Source organism: Diceros bicornis, chromosome 17, assembly GCF_020826845.1.
Source record: "Diceros bicornis minor isolate mBicDic1 chromosome 17, mDicBic1.mat.cur, whole genome shotgun sequence".
In the NCBI taxonomy this organism is placed as follows: Eukaryota; Metazoa; Chordata; class Mammalia; order Perissodactyla; family Rhinocerotidae; genus Diceros; species Diceros bicornis.
Genome location: NC_080756.1, coordinates 1676327 through 1699415, shown reverse-complemented (window position 1 = coordinate 1699415; position 23089 = coordinate 1676327). Strand labels below are relative to the sequence as shown.

The window sequence follows — 23089 nt, the reverse complement described above, 5'->3', positions numbered from 1 at the left end:
AGGCGGGTCAGGGCCGAAAGTCTCACGTGCCGAGGAACTTGGTAGAGTGAGACTTAGCACTGGAAAGCTCTTAGGAAGGTGCCGTGTTCCTCTCTCAGGACGTCTGTGTGCCCGGATGCTAGACATTGTGCGGGATTTTCAGTTGAGCTGCAGCGGAAATGCTCAGCTCGTGTTGCAGAGCCGACTTGGAGAAATTCTGGGGCCGTGACTTCAGGAACCAGACTCCCTCTCAGCACACCAGCACTGAGGCTGGTGGAGGGGGGTCAGCTCTTCTATTTCCCACTCCCCTCGAGGCCCCGTGCTCCCCGGGGAGGAGGTGGAAGCGAGGGGGTCTTTCTTTACTCACCTATGCAGTGCTTCTCTGTCCTTTGCCAAGCTCACGTGGTTGAAGTCGTGCAGGTCACACACACTTTTGTGACTCCGGTGTTCTGAAGGCTGTGCCTGTATCCCTCACGTGCACAAAGACAGGGACGTGGTGGATCCACGGCCGTGTTCAGGCACCAAACCAGCTCTGACTGATGGCAGAGCACCGTCCTACGTTCTACCCAAGAGTTAGCTGTTCCGGGGAAGGAATGCGGGGAGCAGGTGTCCCTGTGGCGGGGTTCACAGAGGGCTGGCTCTAGGCTGGGCCGGCTTCCGGGAAACGGTCCATCTGCCTCCTGGTTCACCTGCAGACCCGACTGGAATCGCAGCCCAGCCCCTTGTCAGCTCTGTGAGGTCTCTACACTGTCTCACTCCCCTGAACTCAGGTCCCTCCTCTGTGAGATGGACGTGACGACAGCTCGCAGTTTGTCACGGGAACGAAACGTGATAACGTATGTGCAGCTCTGACACCAACAGAGAGTCACTAGGTGCCGGGTCCCCACCCGACGTCCAGGGCTGAGTCAGTGGAGCTGGTCGACTGGTTAGTGACCGACTGCTACTCCGTCAGGCTCTGCACTCAGAGATTTCTCCCCTGTCCCAGCTCAGCATTTGTTGGAGGCAGTGAGAACAGTAGAATCAGCAGTGACCTAAGAGACCCGGGTTCAAATCCCAGACGGACATCTAACTGTGGCGAAACCTTCAACAAGTCAGTCAACTTCTCTTTTCCTCCTGTACACTGGGTGAAGTACCCTGCGAGCGCCGACTGAAGTGATGTGTGGAACACCTGGCACACCCCAGAACCCAGCAGGTGTTATTCTCCCCTCCCCACCCCACTGCCTTTTTGTTCTTTCTGCCATTTGGGTCCATTTTCTCAACATTCATCATATCCGTTTCTTCCTTCCTCTCCTATGTGCAGAATCTCCAGAAATGTTATTGGAACCAGCATTTGAGAGGGGCCTTAACTCATTTAGTCTAACCTCTCATTTTAGAGCTCAGCAAGATGAAGCCCAGAGAGTTCAAGTAACTTGGTGTAGGCCACACAGCTAAGGTTGTGGTCACATTTGATCGAGATTTCCTGGTCTCCTAACTTTGGATCTAGATCTAATTTGCTTTATTCTTTCTTCCTTCCCTTCTTTCTTTCAAGCATTCATCATCTAATATTCTTTTGAGACGTGTCAGGCACTGTCCTAAGCACAGGGGATATGCTGGTTGCACAGGACAGTGAATGAGCTTCACCCCAGCGGGAAGGTCGTGGCTGCCTCCTGGCACAGGAGGGCGTGTGCCCTGCCCCACTGTGCCTACCTACCCTCACAGCTGATCCTGGACTTGCCTCCTTGGCAGAGCAGCAGGGGCACGTAGCCTCTGACCCGGGGCCTGGAGGAGCAAACAGCCTGAAGGAGGTGAATGTGCTATTGCCTGTGTTCTCTCCTTCTTTAGTGATGAAAGTAATCAAAATCCACTTTTACTGGAAAAAATATGACTGATCCCTTGTTTGAAAGTGTTTTCTAATCTTTTTTTTTTGTGAGGAAGATCACCCCTGAACTAACATCTGCCATCCCCCTCTTTTTGCTGAGGAAGACTGGCCCTGGGCTAACATCCGTGCCCATCTTCCTCCACTTATATGGGACGCCGCCACAGCATGGCCTGACAAGTGGTGCGTTGGTGCTCGCCCCGATCCGAACCTGTGAACCACGGGCCGCCGCGGCAGAGCACGCGCACATAACCACTACGACAGTGGGCCGGCCCCAAGTGTTTTCTAATCTTGGAAGTGCTTTCCTTCTGGAGTTTGTAGGGTCTGATGACCGTGTTGGATGAATAACCAGTTTATCATTCGTATCAAGGACGCAGCCCATTTCAGAAAGTGTTGTTTCTTGAGGAATAAAGGGAAGGTGAGATCAGTTCTCTTCCGAAACCACCACACTGTCCCAGCACGGCGGTCGACACCTGACAGCCAGCGTCCTTGAGCACAGCCCGCAGAGTCAGGATGGTGGGAAAGACCAAAGGCCCGGGGCAGGTGTCGGGGGCAAGAACAGCCATGCTGGCCTCCCGGTGTGACGGCTCCCCCGGTGCAGATCCTGGGCCTGAATATGTGTTGAAGGTGGACCCCCCCTCCGGGTTCAGCTCTGCCTTCCTCTGAGTGTTGCGGGGTCCCGAGCTACCCCGTAACAAACACCGTCACCGTTTGTTCTGAGCGAGAGCTCCGTGTGCGTCAGGCTTTCCTCCTGCGGGTTAGTCTCGGCCTGACCAGAGAGGTGGGCTTGTGTGCACGGATGTGTAACAGTGTGCACACACTCCAGGCACCGAAGGGGGACAATCGCCTGTGGGGAGACAACAGGCAGGACGCGCTGTGGAGGGAGTTTGTGTTCAGCGGGAGGAGCTCGAGTCTGTGAGGTCAGGGCTCAGCCTTCTTTCTTCCACTCACACTACCCTACCTTTCACTCCTCTCAAATGCTGTTTTGTTTCACCCCAGTGCATCTGATTTGCAGAAATACAAGGAACTTACAAACTGGTCATTTAGTAGGAGGTTCTGGGGGGGAAACTGGCTCATTCTAAGGAGAAAAATAAACCCGGATGCCTACCCAACATTGTAAAGATAGAAAGAATGTGGAGAATATCGTGACATAGGGGTGGGGAAGGATGTCGTGTTCAAAATTTCAGAAGCATAAAACAAAAAATTGATGAACTTGATTACATAAAAATTAAGGATTTCTATTCAACAAACAACATGATAGACTATTTTAACAGACACATAAAGGGTTGGAAAATTCTGTTGCAATGTCCAAAGCCAACAAGGGTCTACTCTCATTCTAGAATACGGGAGGAACTCATGAAAATCAATAAGAAAAATATAGAGACCCCTTTAGATAAAAGGGCAAAGAATTTTCAGAAGTCAATTTTCAGAAGAAGAGTCCCAAAAGGATTAACAGGTATATGAAAAGATAATGTCATTAGTAAATCAGGTAAATGTCATACAGAAATCGGTAATGTTTAATTGGCAGGTGAATGCCAATTAAACAACAATTAGGTGTCACTTTGCGTCTGTTAGACTGGAAAAATTGGAAATGGAAGTGATGCCCACCTGGGCAGGGTGGGGGATGCCAGTTGGTGCTGTTATTCTGGAGCGCCACCTGGCGATGTGTAGTCGGGTTAAATACGCAGACCCTGTGACGCAGAGTGTGCACCCACAGAAACTCTCCCACCCGGCCTAGAGGAGCACGGGAGGGTGCTCGCTGTGGAGGGGCGGAGGCAGCGGGGGAGGAGGTAAGAGGCTACAAGACACCCTAGATGTGTAGCAGGCAGAGAGTGGACTGGATGTGCGCAGGGAACTTGGGAGGATCTTCAAAACATGGCACCGAGAGGAAAACAGACAGACAGATGAGACCCGTAATATAGAAAGATTTACACAAGTTAAAAACACCGCACACAAAATAGTAATACACATTTTGTAAGAATGTTTACTAACAGAGCTTTACAGGAAACAAATGAAAATAGTTGGGAGGGGACAGGATGGGGGATGAAAGGAAACAAACATCCTGAACCACAGAGGACACTGTCCTCTCCTGGGCCTGCAGAGAGTGACAGGCCATGACAGAGGGTGGAGGGGTCGCACGTCCGCCCCCCCACCCAGCTTTAGCTGAATGCATGACACTCAGCAGTTGCTTAATGTTTCATGAAGGTCTATGAGTATGGGTCCGACTGGTGACCTCACCCGGGCTTCCCCTGTCCCCTGATGTTATTCTCCCGGGAAAGTGGGATCCACGAGCTTGCTTGGCCCCTGGGAGGAGGTAGACTCATCCCACCCATTGTAAGCACGTATTTTCTACTCAAAAATAAAACGCCAAATTGTCTGCCTGGAAGAGGTGGTTTATTTGTTTGGTCCTATGTAAGACGTATACAAAGGCTGATGCTGGATTGGCGTCTCTCCACAGTCTGGCAGTTTATTGGCACAAATTCTTCTATAATATTTGGTATGATGTATTGTTGCCACCCTTTCTGTAAGCTACACTCTCAGAAAATTACAGTCCTGCCAGAGATGGCATTTGACTTCTCTTATGTAAGGGTCACTCAAGGCATTCTCTGCGGGTGAACCTCAGGGTTTGCACCCAGTTTTTCTACTTTTGACAGGTCAGCTCCTTCAGCATCGAGAGAGATATGGCAACTAGCTCACAGCCTGTACCCAGAATAGGAATTGAGCCAGCTGCTGGTTCATCTGCTCTCTGCTAATTCTCTTTCTTTCTCATCTCTCTTCATTAATCCCCTTGGTGGTCGTCTCATTTTTGCCTTCCTGTTGGCCTAAACCAGGTTTCCCAGCTTCAGTATTTGGGCCCGATGGTTGTGTGGGGCCGTCCTGTGCACTGTAGGGTGTTGAGCAGCATCCCCGGCCTCGACCCACCAGATGGCAGGAGCGTGACAACCCAAAAGTGTCTCCAGACACTGCCCACTGCCTCCCGGGCTCAAAATCGCCTGGGTGAGAACCATTGGCCTAGACAGGAATGTGGGACACACCAGCATTTCTGCACAAAACGATGTTAGAAATGTTCTTATTCGTTTTCAGGATACGAGATACAACATGCCATTTGCTGCCTCTCTTGGTAAATGTCTAAAATGAGGAGCCCCAGGAAGATCATTCCAGGCAACTGTCTGTCCAAGTCTACCTGTGGACAAGGGAACTCAGGCCCATTTTCTGAATTAATTCAGAAACAAAACAAAACACAGACTGAACCTCCAGGCTGAGTTAACTGCGTAACTGGGCTCACGTGGTTTCTGTGCCCCTGTTTTCCTCGGCCGTGAGTGGGGAGAGGGGGCTGCACACAGGGTGCTGAAGGGAGAGTGGTGGAGGCCATGCTGCTGGGGTCTGTCTCTCAAGCTTTGCCGTGGGTCGGGATCCTCCTCCTGGGTTTTCTAAGATTTCCAGTAGGAGAACAATGCTGGGATTCTTGAATTGGTTCCTTCTGTTCAGTGGCCATTTCAGTGGAAGAGACTGTCCTCACAATTAGGGTTCCTTGAACTAAGGCAAACGGAAAGTGTGCGAGAGGAAGGAGGGTCTTCCCGAGACGCTGACAGACGACTGAGGATAGTCCTCGGGTGTGGCTGTTACGCCGCGCTCAGCAGAAGGCGCGGTGCGTCGGGGGATGAGGACAGTGGAGAGGGAGGGGCGGGGGAGTCAGATCCTAACTCGGCTCTCGCGTGGCAGTTTTCACAGTTGGAGTCATTATTCCCACTGAACGATCCAGGACCAGCTCTGGGGAGATTGGGTGCCCTCAGGGGTCCTCCACCTTGGAACCAGGGTGCCCAATCCTCCAGCATTACAGTGGAAAAAGAACAAGGGCAATTAATTGTTCTCAGGTCCACCTGAGGGGAATGACACACTTAATGGGTCGGAGGAGGAAGTCACAGCTGGTGACGAGGCCGGGGTCATGGTGGGAGGTGGAGGGACAATGACAAACACTGGAGAGAAGGAAGGCATGGGCGGCGTGGGGAAGCATACGAGAGAAAAAAAGAAGTCGGAAGAGAAATCACGAGCTTCCTGATGAAAGAGGATAGGATCCCGGAGGATAAGGGGTCCTGACCAGACTGGGGGAGACGTCCTTTATTCTGCGGTTGGCGGTGAATCCACGGGGGCTTCAGTCCCCTCACGCCCTCCATCCCCCGGGCTGCCCGGGCTCCAGCCTTCACACACAAACTCCCTCGACTCCTCACAATGGCCAGCGAGACAGTGCAGAGAAGAGCCCGTTTCACAGAAGAGAATGTGAGATTCAGAAGGACGGGCCCTTCAAATTCATAGAGCTACTCAGGGGGAGTTACTGGCAGGCGGTTTTTGCGTCCTCCTTCCCTTCCACCACATGGCAGACCACGGGGGCGACAGGGCCGGGGTTCTCCCCGGAGGGCAGGGAGAGGGCAGCAAAAGGGTTCTGCCGCACTGGCCTCACTGCCCTCTCTGCCCTCTGTGTGCGACAGTTAACGCAGAGCAGAGCCGCCTGTTCTTGGAATGGATGAGCCAGAAAGACTAAGCCACCAGGCCACGTGACCCTCAAGGGGGGTGGGGAATTGGGGTGGGGGGAACCGAGGGGGGTGCGGGGTGGTGGTTTCCAGAGCTCAGGAGAAAATGGGCTGGTAGGCAAAGAAATCAGGCGCCTGAGAAGACAGAGTTTTATTTTTGCAACTTTGTCTGTGTTGGGTAAAAATTCGTTTTAAAATGAAAAGAGAATTTCTTCCTCTGATCTGGGCAATTGTTGGCTTGAGTTCATAGCGGAATTCAACCACACGGGCTTGTTGAAGGAGTCATTATTCAGTTTCTATTCAAGGAGGAAATGGGCGCCACCTCGGATTTTGATGAAATATTGAGGAAATTAAGTAATTCTCTGGACAAAGGTGCATAAGGGAACAGATGAAGCAGAGACACTGGACACTCTCCTAGTCCTCCACAAAGTGTATGATTCCATTTGTGTATAGTTTATCACCGTGGATTTGGGAACAAAAATAGGTTATATTTCAAAAGCAGCTGAGTAGAAACTTATTTGAATTTGAGCAACGGACAGAGCCAAAGAGAGGAGACTAGAGGGACATTAGGAGGCTGGCGACTGAGGAGGCGAGGGTCCCACCTCTCAGCTGTGTTCGGGAGACGTGGTCCCACGTCTCTACCCCGTGCTCTGGGGATGCAGGTGCCTTCCCGGGCGCGGGCACCATCCAGCAACAAAGAGAGGCATCAGAACACAGCATTTCTCTCAATATTGTTTCCTTTCAGTCCTCTGAGAAAAGCCAGTTAAAGTGAATGTCACTGCTGCTGTGCAGCTGGGTGGCCTGGTGGGATGTGATGTTTTCCTGATTATAGCTCAGCACATCGGGAGGAACTGGGGAGCGAAGCGAAGCTCTTGCCAACTGTCCTCTGTCATTACAGTGGGGCGGAGCCTGGCTGGGCTGGGACGCGGAGCCCCGCCCTTCCGCATGCACACACAAGGACGCAGGTGGACTGATGCAGGGAGGACCAGAGAGGCCTCTGAGGCTGGACAGACGGAGGCGCAGCTGCCCTGGGGCAGCCTCTGGAGTTCTGGGCACACTGCTGGCAGACTCGGGGCCTCACAGACAGCCCGGCCCAGGAGGGAGCGCTGGCAAGGTGGGCTCCCAAGTCAGACAAAGCTGGGCTTGGTCCAGCCCTGCCTGCTCCTGGCCACGTGGTTTCAGTCACGTTACTTCTCCAAAGCTCTGTCTCCTCCATCTTTACAATGGAGCTGACAGGGCCTCCACTCACAGGAGTCCCGTGAGCACTGGTGAGGTCTCTACAGAGCACCCAGGGAGGGGAGCTTTCAGGGTCATTTTATTTCTGGAGCTGTGTGTAGTCAAGCTTCGTCGTGTGACAGACACAGCGAGAGCAGCACTAGGATGTGGCCTTTCAGCCCAGCTGGGAGCCCCACAAGCAGCCCTCCAGGAGCTCCTTGGAGGGAGTTAGTCAGGGTCCCATCCCTCCCCCTGCAGTTCTGGACCCTTAACCTCCCAGCTCCCGTATCCCACCTCGGCCCAAACAACCCGGCAGACACGGTCAGTGGTCCCACGTGGCGACGGGACTGGGATTTCTGCTTGAGGAGTATGAGTTACAGACTCGAGCCTGGTTGGTCTCTGGTCCCACAGCGTTCGGTTGGGCATGTTTACGTCCTCTTGGCTTCAGTTGCCTCCCGTGTTCAAGACCAAAGAGCGGAAGCACAAAGCACTGGCCGTGTCTGCGGAGGGTGGGTGGGGTCCCGTCAACTCCCACACCCTCTCGTCCTCCCTCGCCCTCCCACGCCCTCCTGGCCCTTCCCACTATGCACGTGGAAGGTGTCAGGTGGGCCTTGTCGACATCCTTGATTATTCTGTAAGGAGGCTTTGCCCGTGCCTCCTACTGTGAAAACCACGGCCAGAAGTGAGCCACAGAGCCGGCAAGAGAGAATGCCATCACCCAGAGGTGGGACAGGCTGGAGGCACTAGAGAAGGAGAAGGACCAGGGAGAAGGGAAGGACAAGAGGTGAGAGAATAGAGGGGGAAGAGAGACAAGAAGTCCTGAGAGTCGGCAAGGAGACTGAAGAGAGATGAAGCTTTCTGATGCCGACCAGGCTTAGGGATCAGGAAGTGATAACAGTTTAGAAAGTGGGTGTGAAATGGTTAGAAAGCCTCAAATGAAGAATCGTAATTAGAAAGCAGCTTTTGAGGCATTATATGATCCACCTCCTTGTCTTTATGATTGAAGAAAAGAATCAAAAAAAGGGGAAAGAAATAGAGAATCCTTCGTCTCCCTACTGGCAAAACTAGGGGACTGGACTATTGTCTGCAGGCCCTCTCCAAATGATCTACGAGTTTATAGGTCATTCATATATATTTTAAGGTTCCTTATTTGGTTGAGATACGGCCCTGTGGTCCGTGTAACTTCCAGGAAAGCCACGCGGCAATGGATGATGTGAGTGTGCCTGGTTTTCTCAGTTCTCAGAAAGTCAGGATCACAATGCCCTTCAGAGCCTAAGCAGCTTATACAGTGCGACTGTTTTTTAAAAACTGACCAGCCCCCAGGTATGTTCTGGAACCAATGCCGAAGTTTTGGGAAGTAGGGATCTAGGCTAGAACCAGGTCCTGGAACTTCCCGGCATTCCTTTGGGTGATTCCTCCGTCTGCTCATTGTTAAATTCTATGATGTCTGTTTCCTTGGTGTCCAGGTTTTCCACTAAATACAGCACGTCAGGAGACAGCTGAGGGCCAGCCGCCACGTTGACCCCACTGGTCTCTGAGGACGTTTCCGTGTCAATCAGAAGAGCCGGCTCAGGGCTCTCGGGGTCTGGCCTGCGACCCGCCATGGAGGTGCGCCCGGACTCCAGGCTCCCCGGGAAGCTCCACCTTTTCAGGATCTGGTCATTCTCATCAGGGGCTTCCTGAGAGGCCAACCTGGGGACGTTTCTCTCAGACTTGGCTGAGACAGTCTGGGGACTGTGGCCTGCAGGAGGTGTCCCCTTCTCTGAGGGGGACAGGCTCAGTCCCAGGGGCTCCTCCCGCGGCCCAGGCCCGCTTGGCTGCAGCCCGGTAAAGCCGGCGCTCTGGATGGAGGCAGTGGAGTCCCGGTGGTGGCCCTCTGCCCTGGGCCCTGGCGCTGTGAGCGGGACGTCGGGGGCGGGGGGCATCTTGCTGGGGGAGGCCCTCACACTGGCCTGCGGGGTCAGGCTCTGTGAGGTGCTGGTCCGGCTGGTCTCTCTGATGGTGGGCAGCGCCCCTGGGCTGCAGAACAGCTTGGGGCTCCCCTCTGGGGAGCACGACTTCTTCCGGGCGGCCGAGGCGCGGTGGGGGCTCCCGGAGAGCACGTCTAGCAGATCCCTGGTTGGGCTGAGGTCGCTGGGGGGGAGGAACATGGAGCTGTCACTGGCCTGCCTCCCCCAGTGTCTCCTCCGGGGGCTGGGGGGGTGCTCGTGGGCACTCAGGAACCGCTTGACTCTCCTAATCACAGAGCGGCGATGGCTGGGCTCCTCGTAATCCCAGAGCCACTCCTCGCTGGGAAAGTCGGACCCGTTCAACCTGAAACACACAAGGACTACATGAAGGCAGGCAGCCTCAGGGGCCTGGTTCTGGGGGTGGAGTCTCAGCGTGAAGACGAGTTGGCATTTCCACATTCCAGATTTGGAAACGGGGTGGGGAGGGGGACGTGACTCGAGATAGTTGAGCAGAAGTTCTCAGACTCTTTGGTCACAGGACCCTTTTAAACTCTTAAAAATTATTGAATACCCCAAGAGATGTGTCTATGTGGATGACAGCTACTGCTATTCACTGTCTTAGAAATGATAACTGAGGAATATAAAAAACACAAGAATGTGCAAACCACATTCCCTCAACTGTTAAGTGATAACATCATCATGTAGTGTGTAGTCTCTGGAAAATTCCACTGCACACTCATGAAAGATGGGAATGAAAAAGGCAAATAACATTCTAGTGCCATTACAAAAATAGTTTTGACCTTAAGGACTTGGGTCTTGGGGATCTGCAGGGGTCCCCAGACCACACTTTGAGAATCACTGATCTAGAGACTTGGACATTAAGAAAAAAGGTATAGTGTGTCTTCTTTCTCCCTTATTACAGGTGAACTAAGGTCATGGTTTCCCAGGACCCAGAAAACCCCCAAAACGATGGCTCATAGCTGAATTCACGACAGTGGACACAACAGCTTAACATTTAGTGACAAAGCCCCTCCCACACATTCATTCATCTAATCACTGGTGTAATCGTGTGAGTTGGTATTGTTATTATTATCCACACTTTACGGATGGGGAAACTGAGGCCCCGAGAGATTCCGGAAGGCTGTGTAGCTGCAGAGGCCAAGGCCAGAGATCAGACTCCAAAGCCTTTGTTCTCAGTCCCTTCCACATAAAGTCGGCTCAAAGGTGTCAGTGGTGAGCTAGAGCCGGGAGGAATGAGGGATCCAATGCAGCCCTTGCCCGGAGTAACTGTAGACATTCCCGGCCCACCTCTGTGCTTCTGTGCTCTCACTCAGGGCTAAGGAGGCAGCACTGTGACCCTGTGGGTAGTAACCTCCATGGAGGTGGTGTGGACTCGCACATGGTTGGGCTCCCCTTGGGATTAAGTTTGTTGGATTTGCTAGGCTAGGAATTCCCTGTAGAATTTCTCACATTTAAGACACAAACCAAATAATCCTACCATTTTTAATCTTCCCCTTCAAGGCTGAAATAAGATGGATAATTGAGATGACGGTAAGAGCTACTGAGCCGTCAGGCCTCCTCCTGCCTCAGATCGAACGGTCACCAGTCTCACACTCTGTGGACTTACGGTCTGAATGAGGCCGGAAGAAGGACTACTTACAGCCCGGCCTTCCACTACAATGCTCGCGCTGGCTCTGGTGGCAGCAGTGACCGACTGTCTGGTCCAGTGTTTGTACCAACATCCATGGTAACAGGATGCTCTAACCGTACAGGTGCATTGTATGTGACATACAGAAAAGTTGGGACAGCATGACATCAGTGTGACCTGGAGGGGCAGAGTGAGCAGCCACAGAAAACGTTGTTCCTCGTGTTTATGAATAAATGATGGATGACTGAGACGATTAACCAGCTAAATGTCCTGGGATGGTGTCCATTTACAACCTGGTGTAGATATCCTAAAGCCCCAGCAGTGCCCTTGGCTACCAGACGGGCTCCTGGCCACCTGCACGGTGCGCGGCTCGGGCTCTGTTACACTGACGTGAGGAGTGCAGATTCGTGCTTCAGCGGCAGCAGTGACCCTGCTGGTGGATTCCCTCAGGCCAGGTCTCTGGTCACACTTCAGGGATCCGGTTAGGTAGGTAGGACACCGGAGGGGCGCCAGCCCAGCGGTTCACTGAGATGGTGTGCTGAGTCTCCTGGAATCTGAGGTGGACTGGCTGTCTCTCTTTATAGGACAGGCCTCTGTCCTCCATTTGGGATCTTGACTTTTTATTTGGGATTTGTTTTCCTTAGCTACGTCTAGACCACACAACTTTGTAAGAATGACAAAATCTTCTAGGAAAAAATGTTGGTATTATTATGACTTCACAACTTCGTGAATCCTAAGGGAAAAACCGACACCATGCTCTGATGTGGTGGATATGTACCTTCGGGGGGGACAAGAGGATTAAGGCCCGGGGTCACAAATTGGAGAAAAACGGACCAGTTGCAAAGACCAAACTGCAGAAAGGCCCATGTTGCTGCCGATGTCCTCCTGGCCCCCATCTGACCCCGGGCAGGGCTGCCAACGAGACCTCCTGTACCTGCCTGCCTCTAGGGACTGCGGTGTGGACACACGAGATTTATCCCCTTACCCGACTAAGTTTACTGAGCACCCGCCGTGAACAAATGTGCTGCATTAAGTACTGTATGACGTAATGTAAAAGGATGGAGAAGACGTGTGTACAAACAGGTAAATTTGGGGCAAAGTAAGTTTTGAGCTGGCCTTTGACACGGAGTGGGACTCGGACAGGCAGGAGAGACAGAGAATTCCAGGTGGAAGGAGTGACTCGAGCAAATAAGGCCACAGGGAAGTTGAGGGTGTTTGTGAGGAACGGGAAATACTCTAGTCTGTGTGAGACACGCCAACTGGCGTTGGGCGTAGAGCTGGGAGGTGGCCTTGGACTGCGCTATGAAGAGTCTCACACGCTGGGTGGAGGGATTCGGACTTCATCCCAGAGGCCGAGGGCAGCTGGGACTGTCTGTGCGAATGGGGAGCGTAACTAGAGTTGTGCCATTTGGTAGCCGTGTCCAAGCTGGAAAAGCTCCATGGAAAGCGGCACTGGTCAGTCTTGTCCTCCAGAAAAGCTTTGGATAGGAACGTGACTGGGGACCTTCCACACCGTTGTCAGAAAGTGGGTCTTTGGAGCCCTGGGTGGTCTGTGACCTGGGGGCTGTTCCATGAATCTCACCCTGAAGCGATGAAGGAAGCCCCCAGGTCTTTATCAAAGAGTGGGTGAACCCCCACGGGATGAACCTAATGAACTTTCTTCCGAATGTTTCCGTGATGGAAGGTCTCATCGCCCACACACAATGCCATCTCCCTCCTCTGACAGTCATGCTCCCAATATGATAGCAGAATCTGTGGTTTAAGAACGAAATGGTTTAAAGCGTAGAGCGTGCAGAATAGAACACTTGAAAAGATTCTTTCCCAGTCAGGAGGCGTGGATGCACCTTTTAGGTCCTTTTAGGCTTTCTGATTCTCCTCATTTGATTTTCAAAGCGTACCCTTAGTACAGGGTCAGTACAGTCCTGAGGCCCAAATGCAATACCACGTCACATGCCCCAAACACTTACAGCAGAAACATTATACGATGGGACGTAAGCACCCTCATTATATTCCCATGTATTAGAGAAGGGCAGCTGAAAAGCCTGGGTCTTATGTTCTGGAATTCACTCGGACTGAGAGAGGCAGGTAATTAGACATGGGAGGACATTCATGGAAAGTGCCACGCAGCCATTAGTGTCTGCGAGAATTGCCTCTGTGGTAAGGAAAGTGATTTATTTTGGGAGCTTGCAGAGCCAGGATTGCTTCAGCCCAGGCTGACACCAACTAGCTGTGTGACCTTAGGAGACCCACTTAACCTCTCTGTGACTTAGCATAATACTTGGCAAACTGGTGACAAGTTTACCTTACTCTGCCTGCCTTGCAGGTTGTCTGGGAGTTCAAAAGGAGCCGTATAGACGTGGACAAGCTTTGAAGAGCAGAAGATATAAAAAGGACTCTGCCGATGAGTGGCAAACTTGCAGAGGCAGTCTCCGAATCCTCACTGACGTCTTGCACATGGTTGGAGGACATGATAGGGTCTGCCTGGAGGTCACTCCTTCTCTCCTTCAAGTGTCCTTTAGGAAATGTCGCTACACCTCAGAGCTGCCGCCTAACAGTGAACACGTTAGAAAGGGTGACTTACCAGCCATTTGATGGTGAGACTAGGGACTGGGTGAATGGAGAGGAAATGTGAGGACGGGAGGAAGCTGGCTTACTCGAGGGAAGGAAGATCCGGGGGTGAGCCTGCCCTGACTTTGCCTCTCAATACTGTGTTTTGTGACTTTGGCAGATATTGCCAAATCCTGCAAGGTGCATTTATTGCACAGTGTAAACCATCAATACAAGAATTTAGGAAAAATGAGGATGAGGAAGTGGTGCCATGTGGGGCTACCCTCCAGAGGGAGGAGGAGGGTAGGCGGGGGAGAGAGCAGGTATGTGAAGCCATCACATAGTTGGTTCTAGCTGAGTCTAGAAGGTGGGAGAGTGTGCATTATTTCTACAGGTCGGACTGATGTCAGGATTTGGGTGTGTTCTTATTTTAATCTCAAGTGTTAAAAAAACCCCAACACCCCAAATTTTCGAAATATCTATTGAGCACCTACACAGCCATCAGCCCCCCAGTCTCCCTTGCCAATGACAGATGTCTGAGGGCACGAGCAGCAGTGGTTTAGGTAAGGGCTGCTGAAGAGAGAGATGCTCGGGGGGTCGGGGTGCAGCAGGGCTGTAACAGAGAGGCAGGAGGCAGGACAGGCCTGCTTTCCTGGGGTGTGGCTGACAGGGAAAGACCAGAAGAGCCCTGAGGACGTGAAAGAGTTAATGCGTTTGTTTTTTTTTTTTTTTTTTTTTGCAAAGCAACCCCATTCTCAATAGGATGATCAGGAAAAGAAGAGCTTCAAAAGATTGAAGGATAAAACTGGATGACGTTTGCCTTGCTTTCTCTGTTCAACTTCTGAAGTGGTATTTTGACAATTTAAATTCAAATAATACCAGGTCATCTTAACAGACCTGAAATGAGGGATTTAGGAAGATGATATTTAATATGACGAGTTCTATTTCTCACGATTTCTCAGATTTATTCTCCTCAAATTGCTGGTGTACTCAAAGGCAGGCGGCTGCCTGGGAGGGGCCGATAATTTGCCTGGAAATCTATCTGGGCAGAGGCTCGTGAGGAGGAGCATTTATTCACGGACAGAGCAAAATGTGCTCTTCAGACCCATTAGAGGAGAATGCTGTTATTTTTAACCTTCTGTGTTGCAGAATCATCGTCAAAGCTGTAGTCAGGATTTATAAGACGGGCAAGGTGGCCTCACGCTGAGCTGGGGGGTGCCGGGCAAGTGTTGTGAGGAAAATCCAGTGGCCGGAGGTTGTCCCCCCAGCCCTCCTTTCTGCTCCCTTTCTGGGGACAGTTTCAAGCAGGGAGCCTCACGGAGGTGTGCTAGCCCAGAGCTGCACGCAGAGCTGGCAAACTCCCGCTGCCTCAGTGGCCTCTCTGCTAGTTTGGACCAAGAATTACGGCAAATCAGTTAAAGAACAGGCCATCCAGGCTCACATTCCCATGCTGGTTATGCTCACCCAGCCTCTGCTGGCTGATACACAAGAAAACCATGGCCCAAAGTGGAGGTTCACTTAAGCCCCCTGCCTTTCAATACTGTTAGGTTCTATAGGAGTTTTGTTAGAAAAGGAAATTAAGCGTCTAGACCTCATACGGTTTAGAAGGTCAAAATTGAGCACCAGTGGTGACCCCTGTTGGCACATAGAAGAATCCCCGAGTAAGTTCTAAAATTATAGACTTAATGCACATGCATTTCCTCAGGAGCCTCTGTCCCTTCCTTTCTGGTACGTTAAGTGAAAAGTGTTCCAAGAATACATTTTTGTTGAAGTTAGTGATTCAGAATTTGAGACTTTTGGTTGTTTATAGCACAAGCACGCAATAGTACATATCAGACTATGTATTTTCCTGTAAAGCTAAAATATTTGAATATCATTAGCTAAGAAAGGATTACTGAAGAAAACACCTATATAGAAGTATATTAAACCACACTTTAATAAAATGTTTGCTTGCTAACACACATATTTTGGTATATTTGAACTAATATCACTAAGAATACTTCTGACTTATTGTACAATCCTAAATGCTTTGTGCACATTGAATACGTATATGTTTAAATGCAGAAAAAGCAATTATTTTATTATTATATGTTCTTAGAAATTTTGGAATGAAGATAGGTAAGTAAAAGTTATTATTTCTGGCTAAGTGGTTGTAGTTTCGCAGTACAAAGTAGATCTTAGATAAATTCCTCAACTCCTAACCAGAAGGAACTCTCACAAACTTGGAATATTTCTCCTCTTTCCTAGGAGGATCCTTAATTGACTTCACAGACCCCTTCCTTAAGATCACTACAAACGTAAAAAGTTTTGACACATTATTTGAATCATGGCGGAAAGATGCTCTTTAAACGAGATTACAGTCAGCAGCCTAAGGTTCACAGGCTGCTCTCAGGTGACAGGACAGTCAGAGCGACCACAGTCCACACCCTTCACGACCACTGGAGTGACCCGTTTCATGAGCAGCGACGGCCTCTCTTCTCTAGAACTTTAACCCTTTAGCTGCTATGGATGGATACTTTTTTAGGGTTTTCCAGGGCGCTTAAGGGATTATTCCCTCTCTACCGTGGGCTGTTTTGGTTTCCACGACAGGATTAAAGGCAGTTGTGAGTCTTCAGGTCTTTAATTTCCGTGTGTTCCATTCCTCAGAGACTCAAAAATTTGTGCTAATGGATAATACCAAGTATTTAAAAAATAATAAGAATTTTGGAGTGCCTCATGATGGTATAATGTGAAGACAAGCATTTTACCCCAAGTTAGCTGTGGTGGGCTAGGCCTGAACCTTATTTTGTGTTCATTTGTTTTAAAAAGAAATTTATTTCCAGCAACGCTGGCTTGAGTTTAAGCGTTCGAGGTTTGTTTGGTCGTCAGGCTTGGCAAGCACAAGTGTTCACTATTGATTCTCTCTGTGGGGCGCGGGTGTGCTTTCCTGTTGTGTGTCTTATGGACAACTCTTCTTTTGGCTGCTTGTGGGTGTTTTCTTAATCTTGGTTGATAGTGTCTCCATGGTGAAGCTAATGAAAAGATGCCTTAATTAAAAACAGCAGCTCGCAAGGTGTACCATATTATGACAACAGAACAAACTAATCAGATTCAACTGAAGTCATCTCAGGTGTGATCATGGGAAAGCTCAAACAGGGAAGATATTTTTCATTGCTCAGTTACTTCTTAGGAGGGTTTATTAAGAGGAGACTACTGGCCATACAGTAACTAGCACTATTTATTAAATGCTCAAGACAGGTGTATCTATGAAAGCTTTTCTATTTTGGGGCTCAGTTCAGATTTTCAGCTGGCCTTTCTTCATTCAAAGTGGTCATTCTGAGGTTGATTTTTAACATGCCCCACACAAAGATTGGGAGGGGGATCTTCAGCTCTCATTTGGTGTTAGAAATTATAAAACACAGTTTTAAAACAGAAGCTCCTTGGTCTCAGATGGGACAGAGAAAGATGGGCCTTCTTAATTAAAACTTCCTTTGGAGAAGACGTGATGGTGATTGAATGGGGCGAGAACGCTGGTTCCTGCTTCACTGGCTGCACAGGCGCTGTCTTCCCTCGCACCCCTGACCACGTCCATGCTCTGCTCTTCCTCCAGCTCAGGCTCGGAGGGTCCTTCCTCTGACAGCCCCAGCCCCTGCCTCCCATGTCTTCTCTAGGCCTTGCTCTGTCAACCCCCCCAGCTCCTGGGTCTTCCCTCCCCTCCAGTGGGCTCCTTTCACTCAGCCCTGTTTCCTTCCTTTTTCAGAGCAAGAAGAATATTACTTGTTTCTCTATTACATCTTGTTTCATCTTATAAAGGATTCGAGGTGGCTTATAAAAATACATACAACGGAATAATGTGTAAAATTAGGCTAGTATATAGATCTAGAATAAGGAACACTAACAAGATGAGACCACCAGACACAGTACCTAGAAATACATACCAAAAAATCCCACAGACTTACTAAGGTGAGCTGCAAATTTGATTTTCAGCTTTCAGCAGCCAAAATGAAAAGGAGACCATGATCAATTATAAAATTCACGCTCCGTAAGGTAAACAGTGTAAGAGTTGCCTGGAAGATGCAAAGCTTTCTTTTTTCCCACTGATATCTGAGATGAATCTTTTCCCGTGGGTCCTCTGTTAAAAGGGACGCTAAATCATGCAGTGGATAGTACTATGGTAACTACCCCAGGGAATCCTAATGGATCTGTCCAGACAAGATCGGGGCACAACGATGAATCCAGTAGAAACGGTTCAAGTAATTCCAGGCCTGGTGCAGGGTGGAGGGGGCAGGCTTCCCTTTCCCTCAAGCCTCACCCATCCTAAAATGCAGTAAAACAAGTGAAAAAACATGTCATTCTCCTCAACTCCAAGTCTCCTTCTGGAGACTGTCTGGTCTATCCCCTCCCCCCAGTCCAGACTTCTCAAAAAAGTAGTCCATAGATAGTAAACAAATTAAGGAATTGTGAGTTTTTGTTTTATTTTTAGGCATGAGAGGGGTTTTGTGGTTATATTTGCCTCACACTGATGCGACGGCTGGAGGGGCAGCGAGGGTGGGAGTGTGGATGAACAAGACTGGCCGTGACCTGAGGACTGAAGGCGGGTGATGGGTATGTGAGGTTTATCAGAGTTTGTTCTCTACTTTTGTATCTGTTTGAACTTTTCCATAGTGAAATTATTTTTAAAAATAGTTTACCCCGGCAGTCTGGGTCTCCCTACCTCCCAACCACTCCTCAACTCACTGCAATTTAGCTTCTGCCCCAACGCTCGCACTGAAGTCTCCAATGACCTTAAATGCAAATGCCTGCCATGTTTTTCAGACTGAATGTTGAAACTTGCATCCTTGGCCTCTAGGACAGGGCGTTCTCCAGTTCTTCTCCTGCCTTTGCACTGACCGTCCCTCCTCTGACTCTTTCAAGGACTCCTTTTCCTTTGGCCGGCGGCGTTTAAGTGGTAGTACTCTACCCTACGCACTTGATAGCATTCCTGGGTGCCCCCCCCACTCCTGTGGTGTAACACACCCCTGTATTGATAAGAGTTAAATGCATCCCCTCACCTGGAAGCTGTCCCTGCGCTCTCTGCCTGCTGGCCGTCTCCAGGTCCTTGCCCACACATGCCTCAAATCCAACGCATGCAAAAGGGAGCTCATGCCCTGTCCTCAGAGCAGCTCCTACCTCCTCCTGTCATCCTTGGTGCCTCACCATCCGCCCATTCTTAGCGCCTTCTCCTTTCTTGAACTGTCTCTTCTGCCATCTCCACTGCCTACACCCCTTAAAAGGCACCCTAGTTCAGGCCCTTATCCTCTCCTGTCTACACTCCACCCACAGCTGCCAACTGGTCTCTCTGGCTCTAGCCTGTTCCCCAGCAACCCATCTTTCAGCAGCTGCTAGGCTAACCGATCTAGGACACAGATGTGACTGTGTCACTTAACAACTTTGGAAAAGGCTGAGGCTCTTTACCTAGACTATGAAACCCTCCATCACTCTCCCTCTCCAGATTCATTTCTCGGCTCATCTGCATATCAAATTGTTACCTAAATATGCTACCACTCTGTTCTGTCTTTGCTCACATTGGCCTAGAACATACCCTCTGCTGATTCCCTCTGCTCCTATCTGTGTGTTGGCTTTGAATTCATTTTTTTTTTTTTTTGTGAGGAAGATCAGCCCTGAGCTAACATCCGTGCTAATCCTCCTCTTTTTACTGAGGAAGACAGGCTCTGAGCTAACGTCTATTGCCAATCCTCCTCCTTTTTTCCCCCAAAGCCCCAGCAGATAGTTGTACGTCATAGTTGCACATGCTTCTAGTTGCTGTATGTGGGACGCGGCCTCAGCATGGCCGGAGAAGCGGCGCGTCGGTGCGTGCCCAGGATCCGAACCCCGGCCGCCAGTAGCGGAGTGCGCGCACTTAACCACTAAGCCACGGGGCCGGCCCCTGAATTCATTCTTAAAGATGCATGTGAGATGCCCCAACTCCAAGAAGCCTTCTCTGATTCACTAGGCTGGAGGAGGCATATTTTCACTGCATTCCCAGAAGACTAAGCATTTCTCTATCGCTGCATTTACCGCATTGTGTTACAACTTGTCTCCTCGTTATGTCTGAGTTTAAGAGGTGGGCTTGTTTGTTGGTTTGTTTGATTTTTTCCTCTCTCTAGCATCTGGTGTAGAACCTACCGTATAGTAAGCCCTGAAAAAAGTTTACCTGAATAAATCAATGAGTGCATCCCACATACGAAGATACAAGGGAAAACATGATATTTTAAGTTCATACTTGAGATAAAAAAGGGAAAAAACTTACTTTATTTCAGTAATATATATTTGGTAAATGCATAGAAAATAGGGCAATATTTTGAACATGTTTCTGAATATAGAGAATAAAGGAATTTTCTCCAAGGAGTTTCCTTTTCATGTGGAAATCAGTGGTGTGCTGAATGTGAAAGGGAATACAAAGCAGAATAATTTCTTGGGTTGCCCTTGAATGGGACTTTTGCTCAATTATCGAAGGGTGTTGCCTTGACTGCAGAATTTCTGGGTCATGGGAATTGTGATTACAAACCTAAAACGTTGATATGAAAAGAAGGGAAACGTGATTTCTGAATTAAATATGCTGGGAACATACACCTTCAACAGAATAAGAAAATAAAAACGTACTCCTCCAGGAAAGGACTCTATATGCTCATCAAGCAGCAAACACTTTTCTGAAATGTCTGCGTCCACACCTGGTCTCCACCCCAGTGCGAAGAGCTCAGTGGCTCAGTCATCGAGAACCACCTGTGCTACGATAGTCCTCACTTCTGCTGCCCCTTTTCCCTGGGCCTGGGTCAGATGGCTCACATGATATTGGCCTTGTATTTGGTGAGTGAACAATTCAATGCTTAGGGAATTATCTTTTACGATTTTAGAGGACATCTATAGGTTTTGCCAGCCCAATAAACCATTCACCTTTCTCCTGGTAATAGCACCCTGGTTTTTCTTGAGACATCACCTATTCCCTAAGGCTGGTTGGTGCTGATCACAGCCCTTGGTCCAAAGATGGACACGTGAACCAGCCTTAGCTAATCAAAATATTGTGTCTCCCTGTTGATAGTGATTGGTTCAGGAACGGGCACGTCAGCCACGCCCAGCCAATCATAGCAAATCCAGCACTTAAGAGTTGGAAAAGAGATGTACTCTTTCCACAGGATTTGCTGAGAACATAGGTTGTACTCCTGGAGCAGCTGGCTGTCATCTTGCCATTTTGCCATTGGGAGGAGAGAGCTTGCCTGAAATCTGAGCCAGCGGAGAGGAGAGAAGAACTGAGAGAGAGAGAGGGCAATGGTGAGGCCTGGAGATGTTTGAGCCTCTGGATCCAGCCACACCCAGAGCTAGGCTGGTCTCTGGATGTGACCCAAGGAAACCCTTTTTGCTTAAGTTAGAGTTTGATTTTTCTGTCACAGGCGACCAGAAACACCGTGTCTAGTAGCACAATCGTGGAAAGAATACACGCTAATGGATCCAAGAGGGCATTCCTGGGAACGCTGGCTTCCAGAGCCCATCTTCCTGAACCATGAGGCTCCTCTTCAATGGTCTTCATTCACGCAGAAAATCAAGATCAGCTGGGCTTCTGCCTGCTGGTTCCTTTAATCAGTTGTTTCCAGTAGAGTCCAGTTAATGTCTCACAACCTCCCCTACGGACTCCAGCCTTGCCCATCCCTGTCCTCGTCGTGCTAGTAGACAGGCCGTCCTCACAGAGGAGGTCTCTCGGACAGCTGATGACTTTTTGCTACATTCTGAAATACCGCATCTCTCGGTTTTCTCTCAAGCATTTTATTTTCTGTCCCAAATTTCCAGGGTTAATTTAATATGAAAAATAGCTTAGATTCATTTCATCTTTCTGTGCCTCAGTTTGACATCCACCAATAAGAAATCTGAACTAGTTGATAATAATAGTCCTTTCTATGTCATATCTAGAGTGTTTTTATGTTTACATCTCCTTTAATCTTCCCAATAAGCATTTGGGGTAGGTATTTTCTCCAAGGTCTTGTAAATCTCTAATTCTGTATTTCTATATTTAGAAATCGGAGAAATACGTAATACTTTCTAAAGAATATGGACACTTACATAGGAAAGTAAAATTAGGACGATTAGGATGAATACGTAGATCAAGATAAAACTCTTGGGACAAAAAAAAAATCATCTTAACCATCATGCAAAAACAACTAAACAGACATTAGGGATGGAGAGCAAGTAGCGAGTATGGTCCAAATGGACCACCACAATGACCCCTGACCCTGTCGATGGAGCCAGTCTCTTCTTTTACAAGTTAGATCTTCAAATACTTCAGATTAATCAGTGATGCGAGTGGAGGCGAAGGTTAAAGCATATTTAATTACCTAAAAACAAACTCACAGAAAAACATCTTCTATTAATTTTCAAAATTGAGAAGGTTGCTGTCATCCATGGAACCATCCACGGAAGGCGGAGAAGAGCAGACATCAGGGCATCAGCTTCGGTGGAGCCTGAGCAGTCGGCTGGGGGAGGGATGAGCCTGGAAGAACCGTGGGAGGAGGGCCCAGGTTTAGCAGCTCTGGGAGCAGAGCGAGGCTAGCCTGGAGCAGGCGGCCTTCTCCAAGGTATGCCCTGAGGGCAGCACGGCACGTCTCCTGGCTCCCAAATCCTCTCATTTTTTGCCACAAGTCCTGAAATTCCACTTCCAGTCATCCTTTTCCTCGGGTCATGAAGGGCTTTCAGCCCCGCAGGCTCCTTTGGAGTAGGAACGCCCCAAACCATTATTTGTGAGGATCAGGAGACGTTTGGCTAAGACTAAAGCCTCGTAGGAATAGGATTGAAGAGATCCTCACAGTGTGTTAAAGACAAGACAATAGGCCCAAAATGGAGTTGCTTGTGCTAAGCCCCATGTCACCAAACTGAGACTTAATTCCAGTTTCAGCTCTGCCAGAAGTGGAATCTTAAACCAGTCCCTCAGGAACTGCCTGGTCAGCACTGGTGAGGTCACCTGCCTGACAGATCCTGCCACCCTCAAAGGACAGCGACCTTGCAGTAACCAACCCGACCTTTGCTTAGAATAACTGCCTGTCCTGCTGCCTTCTACCTATAAGAGTCCTTCATCTGTACAGCTCCTTGGAGCTCCTTTCTCTCTGCTGGATGAGGTGCTGCCTGACGCATGCATCGTTGAATAAAGCCAATAAGATCTTTAAAACTTACTCCATTGAATTTTCAACAGCAGGGAAGGAGCGCCGATCGCTGGGCAAGGAGGGAGAGGAAGGGTCACAGGTGGGGCAGCTACAGGACAGAACTCTTCACAGATCTGCTCAGAGCTGGCCTCAGGGACAAAGAGCCATAGTTTTGCCAAAAGTTATAAGAAAAATTCTGCAAAAGTTTTCCCTTTTTGCAGAAC

At 49.5% G+C, this 23089-nt stretch overlaps 1 protein-coding gene across 2 annotated transcripts in view; it reads right to left on the bottom strand.

Moving 5' to 3' along the window:
• Nucleotides 1-8948: 8948 nt before the first annotated feature.
• Nucleotides 8949-23089, bottom strand: part of BEST3 (bestrophin 3) — a 38222-nt gene continuing 24081 nt past the window's right edge. The window contains exons 9-10 of one of the 2 annotated variants that reach the window (XM_058557441.1): nucleotides 9199-9891; nucleotides 8949-9168 (exon numbers count right to left, since the gene is read on the bottom strand). In XM_058557441.1, the coding sequence (XP_058413424.1) occupies nucleotides 8949-9168; nucleotides 9199-9891 (913 nt within the window). Of the gene's footprint in view, nucleotides 9892-23089 lie in introns of both variants that reach the window. The other variant, XM_058557440.1, reaches the window with a different exon arrangement.